Consider the following 25,535-nt stretch of genomic DNA (forward strand, 5'->3'; position numbering starts at 1 on the left):
ATGTTGAACCATTAGAGTTAGTCAAACGTCTTGAATGCAAGTCTAAAAGAAAAGGCAAAATAACGTGTATTTTTTATTTTGATAATGTACGAACACTTCCTTTATTGTGAGAACTTATGCTGACAGAAACTACCAGAGATATTATATATCAGTTTAAAGATGCGAGAAATAATGGAAGGAAAAACACCCTTGAATTCAATTAAGGTATTTTAGTGAGAAATTACTTCTTTCTTAAAAACTACTACGTTACTTCCGAGGGAGCCGTTTCTCACTATGTTTTATACTATCAACAGCTCAACATTACTTGTTACCAAGTAAGTGTGATGCTAACAGTTATTTTGGGTAGTATTACCAATAGGGTACGGTGCCTGTACGGAGACATTTTAGGAGAGTTTTCAAGAAAGCAAAACAAAACGAGATGTGTACTGACCTGCAATGGTTACTGTTTTATTTCTTCACATTTTTGTTATAACGTACCAGAAACACCCTGATAAAAATACAAACTTTTTTTGCTTTTTAAAAACAGCACCCTGAAGTTGTGCACTAAAGAAAAGTTTAACCTTCTGTCAGTCAAAGTTAATCCATTTAGGGTCACAGTGATTCTTTGATTTGAATCCAACGACTAAAATCTTGTAACGTTCAAGTTCAACCGGAAGCTGACGCGTAACCTTTGACCCCAAAGGATGTAACTTGAGTTGCAAGAGTGTACATGTATAGCTAAAAAAAGATCATACACCTTAACGATTATACATGTATATGTTTGTATAAAAATTACTTGATAACTTACACAATTTAATAACGAAGCGTTTACTTTAAATACAAAACTAAATACTAAGAAATGGTATATGATTTACAAAAAACTAGAAATAAATGATTGGGGAAAAAGGAAAAACAAATTTGATCATTGTATAAAAAGTATTGAAAATCAAGTACATCTAAGAAACATTATTAAAAAGACTAAAAATCACTACTTGTTTACACTTTATATACAAATACCATCATTTTATAATTTTCCCTAGTATTTCATTATGAATACAAATTACATTATAACATCCTCACTTATAAATCGTGAGCGAGAAAAAAATAGAAACAATTTCGTTTAAGTAGGCCTACTTTTCTAATCCTCTTTGCTTTTTTTCATCTTGAAAGGGAGTTTTTTTATTATGGGACACACGTTTCTTGGTAATTACTCAGTTCAAAAATGTACATAATGGTGATAAAAATAGTTTCTCTCATTGATAAAAAGGTAATGACGAGTAATGCAAGTGTTTACCTCAAAAGTATAATTATTTTGTACACATAAAATCATGCAGTATTTGGGTCTAAGTAGAACTGCGTAGGCACAAAGGTTAACCAAGCACAAAACATTAGCAGAATTACATAACCAGCCCAAACTACCATTTGACTTGTACCATTTGTGACTGGTATCCTGCTTACTTTTACTTAGTAGATACAAATTTGCTCAGCACCAACAAAATAAAATCAGCATATAACCTGCCAGAACAGGGATAAGGATGTGCCATTTGTCACTGGTTTCCTGCTAGTTATTACTAAAAAGGAAAACTGTTAAGCAGCTCTGTGAATTTGGAGCTATGAATATAAATCACATGTAGAGAGTTAAACATTCTTGCCAACCATGTGTTTTCAAGGTATTATTGTTTTCATTAACATGTGCATGTAACAAATTGCGCACTTTCACGAAGCAAATCTTTCGAATAAGAGCAATGCTTGCGCAGTCTCAAAAAGAGGGCAACACTTTTAAAGACTTGGGATGGGGCAAAAATAAACTAACAATAATTATTGTAAAAATGCAGATGTATTGCTACACAACGCACGTTTGGATACATTTTCAGTGTTGTTTTATACTCCGGGTACTGCGCGCTACGATGACGTTTTAATAACCTCCTTCAACCTGACGATAAAACAGAAATAAATAAAAAGGAATCAAACAAAATTTTTAAAGTACAGTGCTCATTTTGAAAACAACAATTGTATAAGTGCATCCCTCTCCATCATCTGCACACGCCACCAATGTTGTGAGGTTAAAGAGTGCAAACTTGCATTCGTGTACATGTATACACGAAGTCTATTCCACTGACTTTATGTGCAATGATAAAGACAGACACTGGTCTGACAGACCCAATGATTTCATTGGCTAAAACATGCTGTGACGTAAGCTTTCCATGTATGTGTACAGTGTATTGATTGGTCCGAGGTGATGTACATGTATTGCCAGCTTTCGGCGACCAACTACATGCAGCTAGTGTACGTGCAATTGAATAGTTTTAAAATGGTGGACCAACTTTACCATGAGCAGAGAGGCTAGAGTTGTGTTAAGTTATTTTTTACAGTTGAATGTTTTTCTTTTTGCAAAGTGATTGAGGTTTAATAGGCACCAGACACCAAACAGAGAATAATTAAATTAAGTGTTAAATAGAAGAGGCAGTTAAAACAAAAACAGGAAAGGGTATAGACATGATGGCAACATACTTGGGATCGAGGTTGGGAATTTATCTTCACAGAATAGCAACGAAAGAATAGAAGGTTGTTAGCTTTTACTTCACAACACAAAGTATAGATCGGGTGAAAAGGGTGTCAAATTTACATTGCCATTCTATGAAAGGTCAGTATAAGGGGGATAAGGGTCAAGGGTGATGCCACTGTGATCTTTGACCTCTCACCTCTAGTACTTGTTGAACTGTGTGTTATCATGCCCGTACTGCTGCATTTCAAGCCCTTCCTGTAAAGGATAGGATGACAATCATGACGTCAGGCAAGGGTTAATTTGCATAAATGTGTGTGACTCATCAATGTGTTTTTTGTTTGCACCAGCTTGAAAAGTGTTTGCTTTAAGCAACGAAACGGAGTAAGATGGCAGCAAACAAAAATGGCGGATGGATGGGTTTTATGTACACTTTGTTAATCCCGGTGTCCCCGAGGGAAATTTGTCTGACGGAAATTCTGTCCTCAATAAGGAAAATTGTTGGGGGCTGAAGGAGGATGATTCAAAAGAGGGCGCTATCAGAAGAAGTTTGTACACAGTTTGTCATATGAGGGACAGAATCTCCTGCCACGCCGACCACAGACATTCACAGAAATAGAAAATGTGAAAGAAAAGGTGTGGAAAAGGTTTGAAATGGTGGAAGAGTTTTGTTGATAAAAGACATTATGCATTGACGTCATCAAGCTTAACCAATGGAAATACACCGATTTGTCAATGGCGCACATGATCGGCCAATGAACAGCCTCTTTTTGGTCTCATGGGCACCCTACTTAAATGACTTCATGTGCATAAGGTTAATTAGAAAACCACCACACTGCATAAAACAGGGTATTAAATTTGACACCATTGGTGTTGTTGTCAAGATACCAACAAAACGTGGGTGTTAAAACTGACACAATGGGTGTTGAAAATCTTTAAAAATAAGAATTTTTTACACCATTAAGGTGTTACAAAACACCAACTTCTTCCAACGGTGCCGGGATATTTTAACACCCTGAGATATTAATTTGATTCTGTCGATATGTGATAACAAACATTGTGCCAGTTTAATTTTTTTCAGTATTTTCGAAAGATTTTTCAGATTAATTTAAATACACTGTTTGGGAAAAGGATTATACATGTATTATGGAGATAACAGGTGCGAGTTGGTCAAAAGAAAAGGATGTTGTTATATTATTATCAGTTTTAGCATTTCTTGAAAGTGTGGAAGACTTTTAATCTGAAAACAAAGTCTGAATATGAGATTCACCATGTTCATGTTAAGCACCCATTATTTTGATTTCACAGTGAAAACATACTTAGAACAACAACAATTGCAGCCGTTACCGAATTCAAAACACTAGAGGGCGCTGGACTATTGGTCGTTCAGCTTCACTATTATACACGTACAAGTACATTTTTTCTGATTTATCAATACTTTAAAATCAATTACTTTGGTTCCTACTAGGTTGAGAATAAATTATAGTGGTATTTTGGAGACAACTCATTCAAAATACTACTGAAAAGATATATATATAATTATAATTGTATAATATCTGTATTTTCCCATGTGGTAAACTAGCCTTTTCAATACATATTAAAGTATAATGTGAAAAATACTTGAACAATTGAACCCCGGTTAAAGGTCAACCATAATGTGTAGCGCCCCCTTGTGATTGATAGTTGTCACCATACCATTAAAAAAACAACTTTACCTCGTCCATTTCCGTGGATCCGACAGGGAGGCAGCCTGCACACATGGATAGCAACGACAAGATGGCGCTGATCAGTCCCATGAACCACATGCTGATGAGCAGCACAAACTCCGGACCAGGATTAGAAATAGCATTATCTACCGACAAGAGCGTCAGGTATGAATAGGATGAATACACCGACACACCAACGGCTGCAAGGGAGACTAGTAGAGACATAAAGTTGACGAAGATGACCTCACAAGCGCCATTCTGAAAATAAAAAAAGAATCCAGATTAAAAATGGTAGAGTGGAATATTTCTCAATTGCACGGTTTTCCTTTTACCTTGTCGACTAACACGGTCGGCCATCATTTCTGGGAGACAAATTTTCGACTCCCATAAATGGCCGACCGTGTTAGTTAGCAAAGTATTACAAAGGAAAACCACGCAAGTTCGTGGCAAATTTGTGTGGATCAGTGATTCTACGTTTAAAACATCTTTCCAACCATTATGCATTTCATAACAAACGGCTACAGACGCTTTTTATAGACCAACTCGTCCAATCCAAGGCAACGTGTTCCTTAAATGATCGAGACAGCAAAAAAATATGGAAATTATTGTGGGACAAAACCAAAGCCCGAGTTACCGACCTCCCTGTAATTCCCAGGCATGCTGCCTTTGCTCGAGGTACTCCTGTGCCGAATAAAACAGCTTGGTAATGCGTTAGTCATGTATAAATTTATGACTAACGCATTACCAAGCTGTTTTAGTTCATTTTTCACTTTAACTTCAAAAGTCCATTCATATAATACTCGAAGTACTGCAAAGACAAATTTGTTCGTTTCCCGCCAAAGAACATCATTATACCAAAAGAGTTTTGTTCAGCGTGGAGTTGGGTTCTGGAATGGTCTGAGTAACTCAATTAAAACATCAATTACTCTACCTGTCTTTACAAGAAATTTGAAAAAGCAACTACTTGATCGATATTCATAGATTATGACTGTTTCTGCATTGCCTAGGTTATGTTATCTTTCAACACACCTTACATTAGCCATTGTTGTGTTTGTCTGTCAAGTCTATTGTCTGTACAATATGTGCTGGTGCTGTTTTTTTTTTTTTTTTTTTTTTTTTGTGTTCGTCTGTCCATAGGTTAAGGAACAAAAGCCACGGCTTCACCTGAACCTAATTGTTGTCCAACCGCTTATTACATATAAAATTGTTGTTAATCTATTATTTATATTGCGTATACATTGTAATAGCCTACTTTATCATAAACATGTTATTGTGTAACTGAATGTAATATTAATCTATGTATTGTAAGATGAATGGGCAACGATGAAATAAATGTTAATTAATAATAATAATTAATAATAATAATAAATTTGATTAAATTGCAAAAAAAAAAAAAAAAAAAAAAAAAAAAAAAAATATCATACAGCTGCTTAAGCAGAAAATATTGCTTAGCATAAACGAGCGGGATACTAGTGACAAATTGTACACATGGTAGTTAAGCTGCTAACCATTCTGGTAAGCATATTTTTGTTATGCTTAGCTTCTTTTTGTGTGCTTATTGAAGCAGCTTTATGAAATTGGGCCCAGATTGAGGAAAACAAATCTGTATTTTTTATTGTATTAATATTTCGACTTACACCACAGCAGTTCATTCCATATTTCCACTGGGCAAGACCAAAGGTGAAGTTCCTGGCACCCAACAGTATAAGCTGTAAACGGAAACAGAAGTAATTGTTTTATTTATAACATTCATACACATTGAAATTCATTTTGGTTTTACCAATGTACACCGTGTATGTTAAAGCCATTATACACTTTCGGTACAGAAACAAATTAGAAGTTCACAGATTTACAAATAATTTACAGGGTTTACAGAAGGTAATGGTGAACGACTTCCCTTGAAATGTTATTCCGTGAATGAAATGCTTTACTTTTTGAGAAAACATTAAAACAATATCAAATTCTCTCTCGATAGCGAGAATTACGGATTTATTTTAAACACATGTTATGACACGGCGAAACTGTGGGGAAACAATGGTGGGGTTTCCCGTTATTTTCTCCCGACTCCGATGACCGATTGGGCCTAAATTTCCGCAGGTTTGTTATTTTATATATAAGTTGAGAAACAGCTCCCTCTGAAGTAGCAAAGATTTTGAGAAAGAGGTAATTTCTCAATAAAATAATAAAAGACTTCTAGATATGAGTCTTTTATTTCTATCTGAAAGCACACAAATTCGTCCAACAAGGGTGTTTTTTCTTTCATTATTTTCTCGCAACTTCGACGACCGATTGAGCCCAAATTTTCACACGCTTGTTATGTTATGCTTATGATGTAATACACCAAGTGCGAACACTGGTCTTTGACAATTACCAATAGTGTACCTTCCCTTTAAGAGAGTTTTTAGTGGGATGAACCCCTACTTACCAGTACTCCACACCAATGGGGGATAGCCCGCACAACCTTCGGCGGATCATAACTGGCCGATGCACTATAAGGCAAGTTGAAATAATCTTTCCCGACCGATATAAGAGTGAAGCCGAAGGCAAACATAACTGCCCCAGAGTAGGTCAGGATGCATTTCTTGGTTGAGAGTTGCATGGTGGCTGACGAAAGTTTTTTCAAGCTTTTAACACTGCAGAAAAAAAGAAAAAAGGGAAGAAGAAAACAAATTAAAAAATAATAATAATAATAATAATAATAATAATATAAAATAAAACAATTGTATCAACCAATCAAACTCTTTAAAGGCACATAATTATAAGTATAAACCCTTATTGGTAACGAGTAACGGAGAGCTGTCATCGAAGTTGACTATTTTACTTTTTCTTTCATTAAATGAAATAAAAAAAAAATAACATGAGCAAAATTGAAATCGAAGCCAAAATGCCCAAGACGGGTGCATGAACACCATACAACTGTATAAAACAATGCCAACTTATAAGGCACTACCAAAATTCACAATAAACTATAAACAACGTTACGTAGAACTCCTTTAATTGTAAAGATTTAAAATGCATTCTTTAAAAGCATTTAAAAATAAAAAGGAGACATAAAGGCATTATGCCACCACAGGCATTTTTCTCCACCAAAACAACTCTAGCGGTTTCACACCTAAAGTTGTACACAACAAGTCTTTATAAATTTCCTTTTGAACAACTAACAAGTACAACTCAAAAGAAAAATGTCACACACAAGGTTCAATACAAAGTTTGAATGAAAACCAAAAGGGCCCTGAGTCACAGATTAGCATGGGGGAAAATGACTGAATTTCCCCATTGAATTTCAACCTGTTCACGCACCGATGAAGGAGAGGAATTTATTGGGCATCGAAAGAAAAATTATTTTTGTGAAATGCATTGCACCGGAAACAATCCATATATGGATTTATTATTTCTTTTATTTTTCTCTTCTTTTTTTGAGACTTTTAATTCGTTACGAAGTTCAATGGTTTAAACTTGTTCAACCACGCAGTTTTGCTATTACAATGCTTGTTTTTGCAACCGTTTGATTGATGGGATCCACAGGGTAGCCCATTTGAATCCTATTAAAACAATGGAATCCCATTCAAAATATCAATGGGACTCAATGGGATTCATTTGGATTTTTTTCCCTGGGAAAGGTTTTACTTTACCCTTAAAGGAATACATTGCCCTTGGATCGGACGAGTTGGTCTATAAAAAGCGTTTGAAAACGTTTGTTATGAAATGCATATTGTTAGACAGATGTTTTAAAAGTAGAATATAATGATCCACACAAGTATTAATCAAAATTGCACGGTTTTCCTTTTACGTCGCGAACTATCACGGTCGGCCATTATGGGAGTCAAAATTTTGACTCCCATAAATGGCCGACGGTGCAAGTGGACGAGGTAAAAAGAAAACCACGCAATTTCGAGGCATATTTGTGTAGATCATTGAATTCTACTTTTACAACATCAGAATGCTTTTCAAAGACCAACTCGACCGATCCCAGGCAACGTGTTCCTTTAAATTGTTATCGTAAAAATGTCTTCATATTGAGTGTCCATTGACCCGTTCAAATAACTTAAATCATTTTTTTTATCAGAGGCCGTATTCACTTTACCGGAAAACGTCACAATGGAAAGAATGCGTAACGTTCGACGAATGGATTTTTTTTTTAAACAATTGCCAAGAGTTTGTGAAGACCCTCGAACAGCCGTTGGGTGTCCCTGACCCGGAGTGTCGTCACGGCAGGGCAAGGTCATCCATTGACCTCAATAATGAAACAGTCGTTGGTTGTGACTGCTGCACAATATCATAGAAATGTCAAACACCAATACACGTTATAGTTTACCACTCAATGGAAAATGTATGATACTTCAAGCTTTTGTGTTCCCAAAGTTTTTTTCAAGGAAAATACATAATAATAATATACCAATAATACCAATAGTTAACCGCAAGGGAATTATAATCACAGTGGTGGAGAGACCGTCCACGCTTTTGTGTTTCAAGTTTTCCCAGAAAATACAAGAAAACACAAGTCTCTAAACTCACGTTAAAAGTTCTAAAATGTCACTGTAGTTTAGACCCTCCAAATGCAATTGGCGTTGAATTTCCCAGCAATTTTACACCGTTTCCCCCGCGTGAGGTTAGAAAATTTGTTTCCCAAAACTTGTATGTGGACACTGATCTATAATTGGAAAATGAACGCACCACAAAACTAAATTTGACCTTGGCGCCCAACACAAATCACACGGTGTGGGAACTAATTCTCGCCCTCGAAGGTACATCAGTACTTCCGACGGTGGGAAATCGACCCCAAAATCTAACCAAAGTATGCAACGTACCCACAACAGGATATCCTATAGCCTCTGTTGTTGATATACATGTAGACGTGTGGACAAGTCGTTAGTGTATATTGTGTTGACGGCAAAACGGCACTCTCTCATCAACTAAGCGAGGTACTGATTTGCACGAGACTATAGACCTTTATCATTCTGCCTCCATCTTGGTCATGTCCCTCGTATGGAATAACAATAATGAATGCTACTATAATCATTTTGCAAATAGGAACCAGACTATTTTGTTCTTCCAGCCTCGGTTTGGTAACATTGATATCAATGGGAAAAAGTGAAGATGGCTGCACCATAATAAAGGTCTATAGCTCTCCCGGATGGGACCGGATAGTCGTGAGCGCAGTATAATAGTCTTGCGCCGAGCAGTAGTCTTGCGAGATAGTTGAGATACTAGAGAGAGCCGTTTCAGTACCACTGCGACAGACATCAATGAACGACTTGTCCACAAGTCTACTTATACACCGATATGGACGTCTCTAGGGCTAGAGACCGTTCTTCCTAGGTTAAAGTGTCACGCTCTGTGACGTTGCCCCAGGGAGTATGTTCATGCACAATATTACATTTGAACATTGTCTATAAACTTGGCAGTGACATGACGTATTAACAGTTCGTAAATATACACAGATATACCTTGCTTTCGCTTATGAATTATGGTTAGTTCAAGAGACATTGGCCGCTGCAACCATGGAGGAAGGTACCCAACAATGGATTTCTAATAAGAGGTACACTTTGTAAAATTTCACAGCCTTGGTACAATTTAGCAAGGGACCCTTGCTAAATTGCTCCTGTGTGAAAAGTGACCAATATATTATGTGGTAGACTAAGGTTTCCCTGTCGACGTGGGAGACAGAAAAAATCCCGTATACACAAAAGGTCGATCTGATGTGAACTTTCAGAAAACATTGTTTTGAAAATAACTTCGATAACGTCAATATAAAAGTTCAATGGAAGGTGAGACAAAAAATGCTTAGCATTTTGGGCTCGAATTCAAGTGTTTTTGTGTGGAAAGATAATGTTCCCAGGCGGACTTTCAGTTTCCTATGCCAGCACAATGAGGACGAGTTATATAGGACTTATGTTCTTTCAACGTCATGTGTTACACCCAAGAATTGCAGAGTGTCTTGCTGTAATGTTGATAATCATTATTGGCGAATTTGATTGTTAGCAGAAAAACTTACTTTGTAACGAGCAATGGACAGCGGTTGATTTAAAACATTGTGAGAAACGGCTCCCTCTGAAGTAACGAATTTTTTGAGAAGAGGTCATTTCTCACTAAAATATCATTAAAAATAGGCTACTGAAAGCACACGGATTTGTGTAACAACTAGGTTTTTTTCCCTTCATTATTCTTGCAACTTCGATGACTAACTAAGTCAAAACTTTGCCATTTGTTATGTATACATAATGTTGGGATTACCCCAGTGAGAATATTGGTCTTTGCCAATTACGAGTGGTGTCCACTGCCTTTAAAAGGACTGCTGCTCTGAAGTGAACAGGTTGAACCCTTACCGCCTGTGTGTGTATTTGGCTAGAACCTCCCCCTTCTTTTCTTCAAATTATTTAATCTCTTGCACTTTAATTGAGTTATGGTAACGCAAGACCCAATATTTGGACTATGATAAGAATGCTACACGCCTGGCCCAGTGATAAGAATTTATTGTTTACCGAAAGTGTAATAACTCTTTATTGATGATCCCAGGATTATCAAGTGAAGCTTTCTGTCATCATTATCTTTCAGTTTCATGGAAATAATAATATGTTAACCTTTATGAATCAAGTGATAAACCTCCAACATTATAGGGCCATAAAGATAGCTTTAGTTTGATAAGAGCGCCGGCACACTAACTTGGAGGTCGTTGGTTTAAATCCCGCTCCGGTAAATTTTATTGTAAAACCCCAAGTCTGTTAAAGACTGTGGACACTATTGGTAATTGTCAAAGACCAGTCTTCTCACCTGATGTATCTCAACATATGCATAAAACAACAAACCTGTGAAAATTTGAGCTCAATCGGTCGTCCAAGTTGCGGTATAATAATGAAAGAAAAACAACCTTGTCACACGAAGTTGTGTGCTTTCTGATGCTTGATTTCGAGAACTCAAGTTCTAAACTTGAGGTCTCGAAATCAAATTCGTGGGAAATTACTTCTTTCTCGAAAACTACGTCACTTCAGAGGGAGCTGTTTCTCACAATGTTTTATTATATCAACCTCTACCCATTACTTGTAATCAAGAAAGGTTTCATGATGATAATTATTTTGAGTAATTACCAAAAGTGTTCACTGCCTTTAACCTTTGTGTATTGTGGTAATTACTCCAAAAACTAATTTTAATAAAAAATTACTTAATAAGAAGAACTGCCACTATTGATTATGTATAACATTTTGGAAACAATTCCCAGCAAAGAAACGTGGTTTTAGAGAGAGGGATTCAAAAACATTTGAATCTGAGAAACGTTTCTGCATGAAACATTTCTCATTTACGGTTAACGTGGACATAAACCGCTCCAAATATATTGGGGAAAAAAATATCTCAACTTCAATACCACCTTGTAAAATTATGTTCACATGTTATTGTATACATTATATCTATTAGACATCAAGGGAAGGTTCCAATGGCCACCGAGTGTATACTTTAGGTTATGTTTGAGTTTGCATGCCAACCTTTTAAACACCGGGGTGTTTAAATGTACTGGAAACCTTTAGTAGTTGTCAAAGACCAGTATTCTCACCCAACATGCATAAAATACCAAATCAGTGAATTTTGTTTTGACTCATTGCATGGTCATCGAAGTTGAAAGCGAACAATGAAAAAAAAACGCCATTGTTGCACATTTTTGTGTACTTTCAGATGCCTAATAAAAGGCTTCAGGCCTGATTATTTTTCTATTTGAGTGAGAATTACATCTCTCGCAAAAACTACTATGGCGTTTACACTGCCGGATATATGAGTATGATATGAATGTCCCCAAAGGTTTTTTTTTGCGCTTTCAGATGCTTGAATTGGAGACCAGAGCTGCTGAGGTCTCGATATCATTTCAATTAGAAACTACTTCTTTCTCAAAAACTACCCTACTTCAAATGGAGCCGTTTGTCACAAAGTGGTTTACTATCAAGTGGTCTCCATTGCTCGTTACCAAGTAAGTTTTCATACAGTGTCCAGTGCCTGTGACACACTATTGTCATCTTGTACTCACACCCTCTTAAAAACTGAAGAATTCCTGAGATTCTGAGCGCACAATAGACAAAATGGAGGGGGGGGGGGGGGGTTTAGGCCTATGTCTCGCCTTTCTCTGTGCCTATATAACCCCCTTACTGCATAGAACCATTAATGGTCAGAGTAATTATAGCGGGATTATTATACCAAAATATTATTCATAATTATAGAAAATATTCTTTCTACTTAAGTTTTTTTTATTAGATTAGCACGAACCGAAATCAGACGGTTTATCCCCATTACGTAATAAACAAACCAGTGCATTGTTGAACCTTCGTGATTCCACGCGCCTATGACAAGTCAATCTTTTGTTATTCAAAATTTCAAACGGCCATTATGAACAAAGTTCAAAAAAGAAACTAACTGCGCCCACAGTACTTATTAATTTGACCATGGACTTTTTTTGAGAATGTGTCACGTAAAAAAGAATTCCCCAAACCACACCCTTTTTTCTCTCTCACTAAATACATGTTGTTCTGACGTATACTTTCCACAAAGTGCAACGGAGCAAAAATAAAAACTCACACAATTCTAATAACACTCAATTACCTAATTAATCTCAGTTAATTCCCGAAATTAAAACTTGTAAAACTCAGAAGGGATATTAATTAATTTGTTAAAATAACTAATTATGGATAACTTTCCGTATGGCGCCACCACCTTTTCACTCATTTTTACAAAAAGGGATATCTCATTGAGGTAAATTAGATACTATATTATTTCTTATCGAATGAAAAAGTGGTGGCGCCATACGGAAACCTTTCCCAGACAAATTCCCCACAAATTTATTTATCCCTTTTGATTTGCTAATAAACATAATTCTGTGAATACGATTACGAAAAAGCACAGATTTAGAGAGGAAAAGGGAACGATATTACATCATTTATAATAAAAGCCGTTCTATGTTTTCTTCCGTATACTACACTTGGAAATGTGATTTAATGGTTACGATGCAATATTTTTAATAATTTTTTTTACAACAAAAATAAGTTTTTACAACAAAAACACATGAAGACATTATTATTTTTGTTCAAGCCTAACCGACATTCACAGTGAAGGAACGCCCACAATACACCATTCGGTTCAGACGTGGAGAATTCTGTCCTCGATGGTTTGAATTTCCAATGGTTCAGTTTTTGTCAATCACCACACAGCACGTCTAGCCACACTACCCCCCAAAGCAGGTAATTCACCAAAATTGACCCCACACAGTCTTTACTCTAACAACACCATTGGTTTATATTGACAAGGTTGTATGTCAACATGCGATACTTTCACGCAGATACAAACAATACTGCCTTTACTGCTAATGTAATTTGATTCCCACGCCATAATGCTACAGCAAAAAGAGCTGAATTGGAAAAACGCAAAATCTCAAACACATGAAACCATAATATTTTTACGCCCATTCCACACTATCAAGTTCTAGTAAATTAATTGATCAACATTCATTATACCAACTACAGATCTATATTTGTACTTACCGAAGATTTGGTGAAGTCAAGACAAGCTTCACTATCAGAAATTATGAAGATACGAAATTTGGTGATCCCAAAATTTTTCAACACGCACGCAACAGCTCGTTCAAACGCCAACAATATTGCCCTTGCAGTGTACCAGTGTTCTGCTATACGGTTTGAGCTTACTGGCTTCAAGGTTTTGCCTATTGTTATTTAAAGTATGTGGGTTCATTGGTTCATGTAACACTTCAGAGCTTTCACTAGGGTGTGGTGTGTACCAGGCCTAGTCTCTTTGTTGTGCAAAATACCCGTGATCACAATGGCACAGTGCGATGACGATGAAAGTTTTTTTTGTGGGGTGTATTTACCCGAAAAGGTAACAAGATTTTTAGGGGGCGGATGGGTTGCGTGTGCTAGTGTTGCATTGGTGCAGCGCCCCCATAAGAGACCGGTGAACTTTGTGACTCATAGCCAAAAAACACAAGGGACGCAGTCACGCGGAACTGTGACCAATACGTGGAGTTTGGTCAAAATGAATACATTATTTTGGTGAGCTTTGGGGAGTTTCTTGTAAAGTGTTGTTAATATAGTTATGTTACCCTCTGTTGTTGTGTTTAAGTTATGAAAACGATGGCTCTTTTAGAAACATGAATGAATGACCAAAAACGCCATTTTGCTTAATGGACACGTTTTGTTATTACCTTTTAGCATGATACTCAGTAATGAGAACTGTTGATAATTTAGTATGGGCAACAGCTCCCGAGAAAAAGTTTGCCTACTTTCTTACTCTCTTATTAAAAGACTTCAAGACTGAACCCCCTCGGATTTGGATAAGTTCCGTATGGCACCACCACTTTTTCACATTTTTTTTTACAAAATAGGGATATCTCATTGAGGAAAATTAGATATATTATATTATATTATATTATTTCATATCGAATGAAAAAGTGGTTGCGTGATACGGAAACTTTTCCGAAATAATTTCCTAATAAAAAGAGGACACCCAAAAAGATGGACGATGCTGCAGTAAAAAAGAAAGAAAAAAAAAGTATAGCATAAAAAAAAGAAGGGGTAATTAACATAATATTGGGCGCTCAAAACCAAAAATAGTTCAAAATAGGCCAGCCAGTTGTCTTTAAAAGGGTGTTGGGCGGCCATTTTCTTTTAGGGGGTGGGAGCCCTCCTCCTTCCTTTTTTTCGTAATTAATGACAGGCGCTTGACATGGTTTTTCCCCGTTTTTTTTTTCTTCTTTCCCAAAACCCGGCAATAAGTGGAACTTTAGTTTCATTTTCATAGCAAACATAGAAACAACAATACATTAGGAGCATGTGACCCTCAATATTGAAATGACAACATTACGAACCGAAAAAAAGTGACACTGTGTCAAAATAAAACCAGAGTGAACTGTTTTCAAAGAACTCAGAGGCAAACAAAAATGAAGTTTGGGTGCGCCAACGCGTCCTATGAACGTCGTGTGGGTGTGTGGGGTGGGTGTATTATGATTGTATTATGGGTACTCCCGTGAGTGGACACTATTGGTATTTACTCAAAATAATTTTTATCATAAAACCATTCTTGATTACAAATAATGGGGAGAGGTTGATAGTACAAAACATTGTGAGAAATAGCTCCCTCTAAAGTGACGTAGTTTCGAGAAAGAAGTAATTTTCAACGAATTTGATTAGACCTCAAAATAATTTAGAATTTGAGGTCTCAAAATCAAGCATCTGAAAGCACACAACTTCGTGTTTTTTTCTTTTATTAAAATAATATCTCGCAACTTCGACGACTGATTGAGCTCAAATTTTCACAGTTTTGTTATTTTATGCATATTTATGTTGAGATACACCAACTGTGAAGATTGTCAATAGTGTCCAGTGTCTTTAAAGGGGCTCGTCGCGATCATTTTAATACAAAGAACTTGATGGTCCGAAATTATAGGCAACACATTTTAATTTTCTCTGAACGAATTTTTGACAAAATAATAATGCATATAGTTTCAAACAAATCAACGACTCACGACAAAAATGCGCCACTAATAGGCCTCAGTCTGTCCACATAAGACTCTCGGGTCGATTTCAAAAAGAGTTAGGTTTAGTCCTAACTTAGGACTAGTCCTAGGAGATAAAATATACAAATTGCATGGCTAGTCCTAAGTTAGGACGAGTAACTGGTCCTAACTCTTTGTGAAATCCACCCCTGGTAAGGAGAGGTGTAGAAGCAAGTGAGCCTACGATACGAATTAATTTGGTTACGGGCACAAAAATAAGTTTTCATTTTGAAGCTGGTATAAGTAAAGTAGTGACTTGTCGGAGCCTTCATTGAGGAGTTCGTTCCATAGTGATGATGGGACAGAGTGAGAGAAGGACATTGGCTGGGTGAGGGAGTATTGATAATCATTTGAAGTTAATTTAAAAAAATCTAGTAAATTTTTCTGTTCTGGTTTTTAAAACGTAGGCCTCACAAATAAATACACTAGATAAAAACATATCATCATCATCCTCTTGATCCATCAGCGGGGGACGCAGAGCCGCCCAACCAATGGGCTCTGCTGCGGATTGCCACAGCTGCCCAGCCTGGGACTCAAAGTCTGCTTCCAGTTGGCCAACCCAGGTGCTGCGAGGTCGGCCTCTTGGCCTCTTCCAGGCTGGGCAGGGGCGGGATCCTCCCCGTGCTTCCACGCTCAGTTTGAGGGCCACATGGATGGGGGGGGGGGGGGGGGGCAGGTGTATCCTCTGAGAGCCGTCTAAATAAAAACATACCTACTCAAAAACAACTACGACGCCTACCCCAGTAAAATAGGCGACTCCCATAATATAACAAAACAAGATGGGCATCATGGCAAGAAATCATCAGCAGTAGCCATAGACCTTCATAAATTTCGGGCATCCATCCCAGCATGGAGGTAGCATGGAGGTAGGGAGGTAGCCTCCATGATCACAGTGATCAACTTTGATGACAAAGGGATCAACAATGCAAGCGTAGGCGCAAATTTTTGAGGATCCGTCAAATTTATATAGCGCCCTCTTTCACTTTCCTTGGTTCCCAGCGATTATCACGTAGAATTTTTATAGGATGAAAGTGCACCCATGCAAATAATATAAGGCACTTGTAAACTTAGTCGCCATTTTGCGCAAATTTTTACGCGATTTTTGTTTATAAACACAAGAAATAATACACAAAAACAAAGCGTTTGGAACCTTTGAAGACCAATCATGGCGTCCCTACCGCCGAAGAGGAAAGAAATCTACAAATATGAGGCACCTTGGACGTTGTATAGTATGAATTGGAGCGTCAGACCGGACAAAAGATTCCGGTTGGCTGTGGGCAGTTTTGTGGAAGAGTACAATAACAAGGTTGGTAACCCTTGCTCGTAAAATGGAAGTTGATTGATTGATTGATTTATGAGGTTTTGTTTTGAGACTTTATCTGTTCATGTTCGTCCCTTGTTTGGCCAGTAGCGCTGAAATTACCATGGCAACAAATTAATGACACTGAAAATGTGATGAGGAATGCACCGTTGCCCCGTTGTGTTTTTGAGGAAAAAATACCTGACATTTTACCCCGATCTGAAACGCCAATCAATGTATTATTTCAAGGCCTAATTAAATTTAAAAAGTAATATTTAAATCATGGAGTTTAAATATGGAAAAGTTTCCGTATGGCGCCACCACTTTTTCATTCGATATGAAATAATATAGTATCTTATTTACCTCAATGAGATATCCCTTTTTGTAAAAATGAGTGAAAAAGTGGTGGCGCCATACGGAAAGTTATCCGTTGACAGGTCTCCCCAGATTTTCCAGAAATATAAACAACTGTTTTAAATCAATATAAATCATGATAATTATAAAATCATCGACACTCACTTGTATTGTACTGATGATACAGATTTTTAAAGGGCATTTCACTTTCTAAAAAAGAGATAAGTTATAGCTTGACTTTTTATATTAAATGTTTTATGAAATTATGCCTACTGTCCTGATGTTTAGTGTTAATATCAATGCTACATTTATTTGTTGATCTTCATTTCATAATTCATGATTTATTTCATAACAAAGAATTTATCGTTTGATTATGAATGAATCATTTTTGTATCTACTACCTACTACTTACTACTTACGGTTTAATGGGTGGGTATATTAATTAGGCATAGCCTTTGTGACCCCATATCCTATCTTTTCCTCATTCCAGTGAGTATACAGTTTTGACTTGAATCTATCAACAGTTTTGGCATCCCTTATAGGTTGTGGAAGGGAGTTCCATATGTTTGTTACTCTTTGGGTAAAGGATTTTTTCCTGCATCCAATGTTTTTCTTCAGGGATGGCTTGAAGAGCTTGAGAGAGTGACCTCTTGTTGTGGTTATGTCTGATGTTCTGAAGAATTTTCCCTCAATACCTTATAGATCACTTATAATTCAATGTTGATTTAATGTTAATGTATTCTATTTTGTTGTGACTTAAGGTTCAGATAGTGTCGTTGAATGAAGAGACGTCAGAATTTGAGGCTCGGAGCACCTTCGACCATCCATACCCGACCACCAAGATCATGTGGATCCCAGATAGTGTAAGACTAAGGTCTCATAAGAGATTACAAAACATTGATATGGCCAGGGGTCGATTTAACAAAGAGTTAGGACTAGTTCTCACTTAGAACTAGTCCTAGGAGATATATAGAAATTTAAGGCTAGTCCTAAGTTAGAACGGGACGAGTAACTCGTTCTAAGTCCTAACTCAAAGACTAGTCTTGACTGTTTGTGAAATCCGCCCCAGTGCCAGTGATCGATTTCCCTTGCACATATACATGTAGCATAGCAAAAAGCTACGCAAATAATCAGTTGCTACTCAAATATCATGAAATGCTACTCATTATTGGCTTTCTGTGTGCACAAAAGCTATTCAGTCAAAATATTTTGCTATGCAAAGGTGCTGGACGAAATTGTTCACCGAGTGCTAAACAAAAAATAGACACTAACATTTATGGAGACCCCAAAGAAGGCAAAAACAACTTCCAAAAAGCGAATTTTATCACTCAACCTAGCCAAGAGCAGTTTGGTTTGGAGAGAAGACAAAGAAGGAGTTTTAGATGTGGGAGGAAAACCCCAGAGAACTAATCCCGGGAAAAACTCATGTAGTCAGGTAGGGACTGAAAACACAATCCCAGTGATTCGAATTGGGGTCATAGAGGTGAAAGGTGAGGAAAGATACCACTACACCAACCTGACCACCCACTCAAGTCCACGGGAAACCTTTGAAGGGGCACCAAGGCTAATAAGACCAGGGGCAACAGTGGCCAAAGAGCTGTGTAATTCTAGGCTTTGGTTTCTTAAAATTGTGGTATTTGTGTCTTTATAAACAGAAAGGAGTATTTCAGGATCTAGTGGCAACGAGTGGTGATTACCTGAGGGTATGGAGAGTGAGTGATACAGACACAAGGTTGGAATGCCTCCTCAATAACGTGAGTGTACAATCCATTTTAAAAACGTAAACGAAATGTAGTCGAAACATAAACGTAAATTACGTGAGTATTGGCTGTGTTTGGTAGAAAATTCATTTAATAAGTTGATATTTTACCAGCCTGATGAACTTCTTTCATGATATTAATTTGAAAACCAATTCCAAAACCAATTCCTTCAGACTCTACAGTATAATACTGAGTATACAGTGCGTACACACATCGGCGTATATGGGTAAAACAAAAATCAAAATCAATATTCCAAATCCCAAAACTTCTTTTGAGTGTCAGATTGCTTCTTGCTACGGTTGGAGCTACAACTTTCAAGAATTATTTGAGAGTGCTATTAATCGGTAGGAATCTGGTTTTCTGACTTTAAAAATGTGTTATCCATCTTATCATCTTTTAGAACAAGAACTCAGATTTCTGCGCCCCGTTGACGTCCTTCGACTGGAACGAGGTGGACCCTAACATATTGGGAACATCAAGTATCGACACAACATGTACAATCTGGGGCCTTGAGACGGGCCAGATGCTAGGGAGGGTTAACATGGTCACGGGCCACGTCAAGACACAACTCATTGCTCATGATAAGGAGGTAAAGCATCGTCGAGCCAAAGTCAACCATTTCACAAATATATCATACAGTGTACCCTTCAGGCCTGGTGTGGTTTCACCGAACTCTTCCTTACTTGGGATTAATGTTAGGTCTTGGGACTATTTTCAGTCTCCGTCTCCGTATCCGAAGATGTAGGATGCATTGAACCCATCATAGGATTAATCCTAGCGTCTCATGTAATCAGCTGCTGGAATTTCATCTGTGAGGGGGCAAGGCCATAATATTTTGTAAAGGGCGCTTCTTTTAATGCCTAAGGAAAAGTATTGAAGGGGCACCGCGGCCAAGACCTGGGCCCAATTTCATACAGCTGCTAAGCACAAAAATTTACCCGGCTACAACACGCCACATAATATCAGCCTTTTATCACAATGCCACTCTCCCCTCACCCCTACAGGTTTACGACATAGCCTTCAGCCGTGCAGGCGGCGGTAGAGACATGTTTGCTTCAGTCGGTGCCGACGGCTCGGTCAGGATGTTTGACCTTCGACATCTGGAGCACTCCACGATCATCTACGAGGATCCTCAGCATCATCCGTTACTAAGGCTGGCCTGGAATAAACAGGATCCAAACTATCTTTCCACAATGGCCATGGATTCATTTGAGGTAAAGTTAACCCTCCTACTATTAGTGTGTTTCCTGAGAATACCAACCCATACCTCTCTAACTGAGAATGCAACAAAAAGTTGCATTTATTCACTTGATGAATTTCTTTTTACTCACAACCAATTTCCGCCAGCTACGATCGAACCTGACAAACAGGGCTGGTGGGAAAACTAAAGACACTTGAAAAAGAAAAGACAAAACAACAGTCTAGGAGCACACACAGTAACGTTGATAGGACTTTGAGGAAAACAAGTCCAGAACAGTGCTAGAGCAACTCTGAACTCTTGTAAACATGAAATTAGGGATGGCCTATGCACAAACATGCTAATGTAGAGAGTAGAGCCAGTGCCCATGCTGTTTCAATGAGAGTACGTGTGCATAATGTTGTGTACATCATCATGTAGTATTGTAATACATGTTTGTGTACACGTTATGTGAATTGACTGCGAAACTCCAGGTGAAATGAATGCGAGGTCAAAGGTTCAATTGCAAGGATCTGATCATCTGTTCTGTCTGGTATCTGGCGTTATTCACGAGCCACGAAGTGTAAAGTCAGATACTTCAGCTGGAAAAATTCCTTCTAATTGCTCTAATTGCTTGTGTGTTTTTCCTCTCTCTCCTAGGTGATCATACTGGACGTTAGGGTAGCCTGTACTCCAGTTGCAAGACTCAACAACCACAGAGCCTGCGTCAATGGCATAGCCTGGGCTCCACACTCATCTTGCCACATCTGCACTGCAGGTAAGGATTCAATCGGTTAAACAAAAATACGTGCAAAAAAAGGCGGCTGGGCATCCTTTGTGGGTTTTTTCAGTATACTTTGTTTCATCTTTCGCATTTCAGAGAAATTTTTCAGTATACTTTGTTTCATCTTTCGCATTTCAGAGAAATTGGTTGTACTGGTCTTGGCTTTGGTGCCCCTTGAAAAGTTTCCCATGAGAGTGCCCATTGCAAAGTAAAAATGACCCTTTCAAAAATGAAGTGCCTTAATGGTTACTATGGCTATCAAATTTTAACATGACGTTGAAATTCATTGAATTAAAATAGCGACAGTCCAAAATCCATATATTGTATCAATCGGTATAAAAAAAGGTTATACAAAATCAACGGGCCAGTCAAAAATCCTGCGGACCAGTTAAAAATTAAGCCAATTAGTCCTGCTGCCGAGTTGTTAAAAAAGTTAAGGGCAACCCCTGTATACGTCTTTGTCAGAAATGTATTTTAAGTGGCCATTTTTTAATTTGGATTTGTCCTTTTTCTGTCCGTAGCCGACGACCACCAAGCCCTGATTTGGGATATCCAGCAGATGCCTCGTGCAATCGAAGACCCCATCCTCGCATACACCGCTGACGGCGAGATCAACCACATCCAATGGGCATCCACGCAACCTGACTGGATTGCTATCTGCTATAATAACTGCTTAGAAATACTCAGGGTCTGAAATAAGTAGCTGATCAACTAATGCTAAGGTGTGGATCAACTACCCCAGATTGGTTGACGTCAACTACAAGTTTGATTTGCTTCTAAACGGACCGCATTGCAAATTAACAAGATTGCTAGCTGATATTACAACTACTCAATGTCAGAATCAAGTAGCTTGTCAACTAATGTTGGGTGTGGACCAACTACTTGGGATGGTTGATATCCACTACATTTAGTACCCTATGGAATTGTATCTGCGTGGACTGGATTGCAATCATGACATCAATTTGTAGTACTACTTTGTGATAAGGGTCTTAACCAACTGTCATTCACCTAATAGCATTAGTGTGGATCAACTAACTGAAGTTTGTGGAAATCAACTGCATGTGTGTGTACCTGTACATTTTCTTCCATTGAATTGCATCCACCTGCACTGGATCACAGTAGTTGAACAAGAATGCTGTCAACTAGTTCTAGTGGATGAACACAGTGGTAAATCAACTACACATACTTACTGCGGCCAAGTTTGCAATTAGGACTTGATATCGTTGAGCATAGTTCGACCAAGTTAGCATGCGCTGTGTTTAGTTGACGATATTTGAAATAATCTATTGGACTTTTCGGAACCAGCCAATTGGCCATGGTCGCATCGCTGGTTATCAATAGCTATTTTCATAGCACAGTGCAGAGTGGACCAGTTAAAAGAAAATTATAATGTAAGCTGAGATGGCATGACTCGAGCCTATTGCATTATAACTTCGGTGTGCATGTCTTTTGTACGTCAGTATTAAAACAAACAGTTAACCATTTATTGTTCTTGCATGAACATGGCCAGGATTGACCCCTTTCGGCCGACCTAAATAAACCTTTCTTGACTGGTTTGTCTGGCCCCCTAATTCTTGCAACTACTATAATGAAGTCATAACTCGCATAGGCCCTTTTCCAAACCACTGCCTCTGCTTTGGATTCCGCTCAGACTAGCTTGGCCTGCGGTTGTTTTGACATATGCGCGTGCTTTGCGTACGCCCTCCGGGCTTCAGACACGAGGATAGAGCTTAAAGCCAAATCCAAAGCAGAAGCCGTGGTTTCGACAAGGGCAATAGACCTTATGCATTGGCCAATGAACAACCTCCTTTTGACCTCAAGGCGTGGGTGCCGTACTGAAATGACGTCATGTGCATAAGGTCTATAGAAAAGTACAGCGACTGCCGACAGACTGTTTTTTGTTAGCTTCCAGTCTTGGTTTGGTTGTATGCATTTGATTGGAAGGTAAACAAGAAAGCTGCACCATGATAATAAGCAGCCAACCTGCGTGTGGTAACGGGACATGTTTCCGTCTTATTTAGAAATAGAAAACTCGAGGCAACTCATTTATGGCATCACATGAAACATGCATTAAAAACAATCCAGGATGAACTTATTTAATGATTAAAGAATTGACATTTCCTTGTGTGCATGTACATGAAGTAGGACCTTTTATTTTTAGGATATGCAATGAATTCAAGTCCTAAAATTCCAGGATTGTTACGGATTTAAATCCTGTATACATGTATACCTTTAACAAAGTTTTTTGGTAAATTCAAAGAAATTTTTGACGACATATCTCAATTTGTATTGGATTATCATGTACTCTAAGATATCAAGAGTGGTGTAATCAGAAGGGGGCGGGGGATGGGGGATGGGAGGGGTGGTTGCCACCCCCTCCTTCCTCATTTACTTGCCCTCCCCCTGACCACCAAAATGACATTTTAAAAAGGGCAAAAACAAATTAATAATTCTGTACATTAAATGACTTACCCCCCCCCCCCCCACTCAAAGTGAAAGTGCATGCTTACGCCACTGCGGATCAACAGGTGCACTTTGATTGCAATGCCAAATGAACAGAAACCAGTGGTCATGTTTGGTATTTCAACCGAATGTTCATTGCAGTGGTCTTCATTTTTGTTAAAGTATACAAATAGGGGGGCCTAAGGAATAACTATGAATGCAGCAGCGAGAACATTGTCACAAGTTTAAATATGAAATATTCCATTTGACGAGGTGAAGCCGAGTTGAATGGAATGCTATATTTAAACAAATATTCTCTCCGTTGCACAAAATGCAAAATATTTATCACTTGCAGGCCTGTATGCTTCTCTTTTGAAAGGGCAAGGGCACCAAGGCATTTTCTCCTTGGTAAAGAGCACCCTATGAGGAAATTGTAAATTTCTACTGTCCAACGCAATGACCAGGGAACATGGAGGCAATCGCCTTCGTTGCTTTCATGAAGGCAACCAACTAGCCAGGCATGTATGACTTTGTTTTTGGAAAGGGCAAGGGCACCAAGGCTTCTCCTTGGTAAAGGGCACCCTGTGAAGAATTTTAAATTTCTCCTGGAGCATTTAAAGGGCACCAAGGCAATGACCAGGGGGCATGGAGCTCCGTAGTTTTCTTTTAGAATTTAGTGTAAATATGTAAGACCTGTTTCTTCAGTGTAAATATTTGTGTGCTGTTGTAGTTTACCAAATTAGTTTGGTTTGTTTTTAAGTGTCTGTTGGCGTTTAAATATAAACATGCTCTTGAAGAAAAAAAGATGGTTTTTATTTGTTGTTTGTTTTGCTACTGCTTCTAATCATTGTCATTAATTCCCTGGTTTGGCTCTTATTTTCGTGATTTTGGTCGTCTGTTTTTTGCGGGGTCTATCATTGTTGAAGTCGTGACCCAATAGTCGGATATCAAAACCTAAAGGTCCAGCAACCAAGGCAGAAATGTCCGAGACCCAGAGAGTCGAGGGGAGACGAAGACTATTAAGGTCCATGAGGGAGTTCCGAGACCAGCAAGACCTACAACACTGGGCCCAATTAAATAAAGTTGTGAAGCAAAAAAATCCTTCTTAGCAAATTTCTTTGCTTAGCAAAAAGGGAGTGGGGCACCAGTTGCAACAATGTAAACTCAATGGAATTTTAGCTGGAAACCAGTTTCTGTTAAGCAAAATTTGTTTGTGCTCAGCGTGTTTTTATGCTTTCAGGCCTCATAAAATTGGGCTCGGTTCAATGGACAAATTGATAATGCTTGCAGTATTGGGCAAGGGGGCTAACATTATGACTCCGAAAATTCTTGGCTAACACCCTGCGCAGATACCATGGCCGACACCATGCTCGGATAGGACCCAGACAGTTCTCTGGCTGACATCATGCCATGATATACATGTACTGGCTAAATCTGCCTAGACACTCTATGCTCAAGCAGTCCTTTTGCCCAGATAGGACTCGGGACAATTATCTAGCCCTCACCATGCCAACATAGGACCTAGACAACTCTCTTGCAAACACCATGATGAGATAGGACCCATACAATTCACTAGCTGGCACCATGCCGAGATAAGACCCAAAACATTCTGTTACTAATACCATGCCAGGATAGGACCAAGATTGCCCTCTGTCTACCATCATGCTCAGACACCGTGCCCAGATGGAGCCGAGAGTTCTCTTGCCAACACAATATAGGACCCAGACAATTCACTAGCTGGCACCATGCCGAGATAGGACCCAAAACATTCTGTTACTAACACCATGCCAGGTAGGACCAAGATTGCCCTTTGCCTACCATACTACCATCATGCTCAGACACCGTGCCCAGATGGAGCCGAGAGTTCTCTTGCCAACACACTAGGACATGTAGGACCCAGACAATTCACTAGCTGGCACCATGCCGAGATAAGACCCCAAAACATTCTGTTACAAATACAATGCCAGGTAGGACCAAGATTGCCCTTT

The 25,535-nt window shown here is 38.3% G+C and overlaps 2 protein-coding genes across 3 annotated transcripts; one reads left to right on the forward strand and one right to left on the reverse strand.

The window, feature by feature from the left end:
- Positions 1 to 421: 421 nt before the first annotated feature.
- LOC117299280 lies at positions 422 to 14,022 on the reverse strand. Of its 2 annotated transcripts, XM_033782765.1 has the most exons (6): positions 13,704 to 14,022; positions 6,614 to 6,821; positions 5,826 to 5,897; positions 4,198 to 4,446; positions 2,682 to 2,740; positions 422 to 1,912 (listed from the first exon to the last, which is right to left on the reverse strand). In XM_033782765.1, the coding sequence occupies exons 2-5, from the start codon at positions 6,785 to 6,787 to the stop codon at positions 2,684 to 2,686; spliced, it is 552 nt and encodes a 183-aa protein (XP_033638656.1). In that variant the 5' UTR covers positions 6,788 to 6,821; positions 13,704 to 14,022; the 3' UTR covers positions 422 to 1,912; positions 2,682 to 2,683. The 2 variants fall into 2 exon arrangements, with proteins under 2 accessions (XP_033638656.1, XP_033638657.1); XM_033782766.1 differs by lacking the exon at positions 2,682 to 2,740 and having other exon boundaries at positions 13,704 to 14,020.
- A 2,755-nt stretch (positions 14,023 to 16,777) lies between these two features.
- On the forward strand, positions 16,778 to 23,200 carry LOC117299382 (DDB1- and CUL4-associated factor 7). Its single transcript, XM_033782920.1, has 7 exons — positions 16,778 to 17,036; positions 18,146 to 18,247; positions 19,040 to 19,138; positions 19,545 to 19,733; positions 20,149 to 20,358; positions 20,982 to 21,099; positions 21,627 to 23,200. The coding sequence occupies exons 1-7, from the start codon at positions 16,896 to 16,898 to the stop codon at positions 21,797 to 21,799; spliced, it is 1,032 nt and encodes a 343-aa protein (XP_033638811.1). The 5' UTR covers positions 16,778 to 16,895; the 3' UTR covers positions 21,800 to 23,200.
- Positions 23,201 to 25,535: the final 2,335 nt, after the last annotated feature.

This window comes from Asterias rubens, chromosome 14, assembly GCF_902459465.1.
Source record: "Asterias rubens chromosome 14, eAstRub1.3, whole genome shotgun sequence".
Classification (NCBI taxonomy): domain Eukaryota; kingdom Metazoa; phylum Echinodermata; class Asteroidea; order Forcipulatida; family Asteriidae; genus Asterias; species Asterias rubens.

Bases quoted from the DNA above. Each gene is read 5' to 3' on its own strand.
- LOC117299280 (XM_033782765.1), bottom strand. From the start codon at position 6,787: ATGCAACTCTCAACCAAGAAATGCATCCTGACCTACTCTGGGGCAGTT. The intron at 5,898-6,613 runs GTAAGTAGGGGT...TTCCGTTTACAG, and splicing joins CCCATTGGTGTGGAGTACTG to CTTATACTGTTGGGTGCCAG. The intron at 2,741-4,197 runs GTAAAGTTGTTT...TATCCTTTACAG, and splicing joins GATCCACGGAAATGGACGAG to GAAGGGCTTGAAATGCAGCA.
- LOC117299382 (XM_033782920.1), top strand. From the start codon at position 16,896: ATGGCGTCCCTACCGCCGAAGAGGAAAGAAATCTACAAATATGAGGCA. The intron at 20,359-20,981 runs GTAAAGTTAACC...TCTCTCTCCTAG, and splicing joins TGGCCATGGATTCATTTGAG to GTGATCATACTGGACGTTAG. The intron at 21,100-21,626 runs GTAAGGATTCAA...TTCTGTCCGTAG, and splicing joins TTGCCACATCTGCACTGCAG to CCGACGACCACCAAGCCCTG.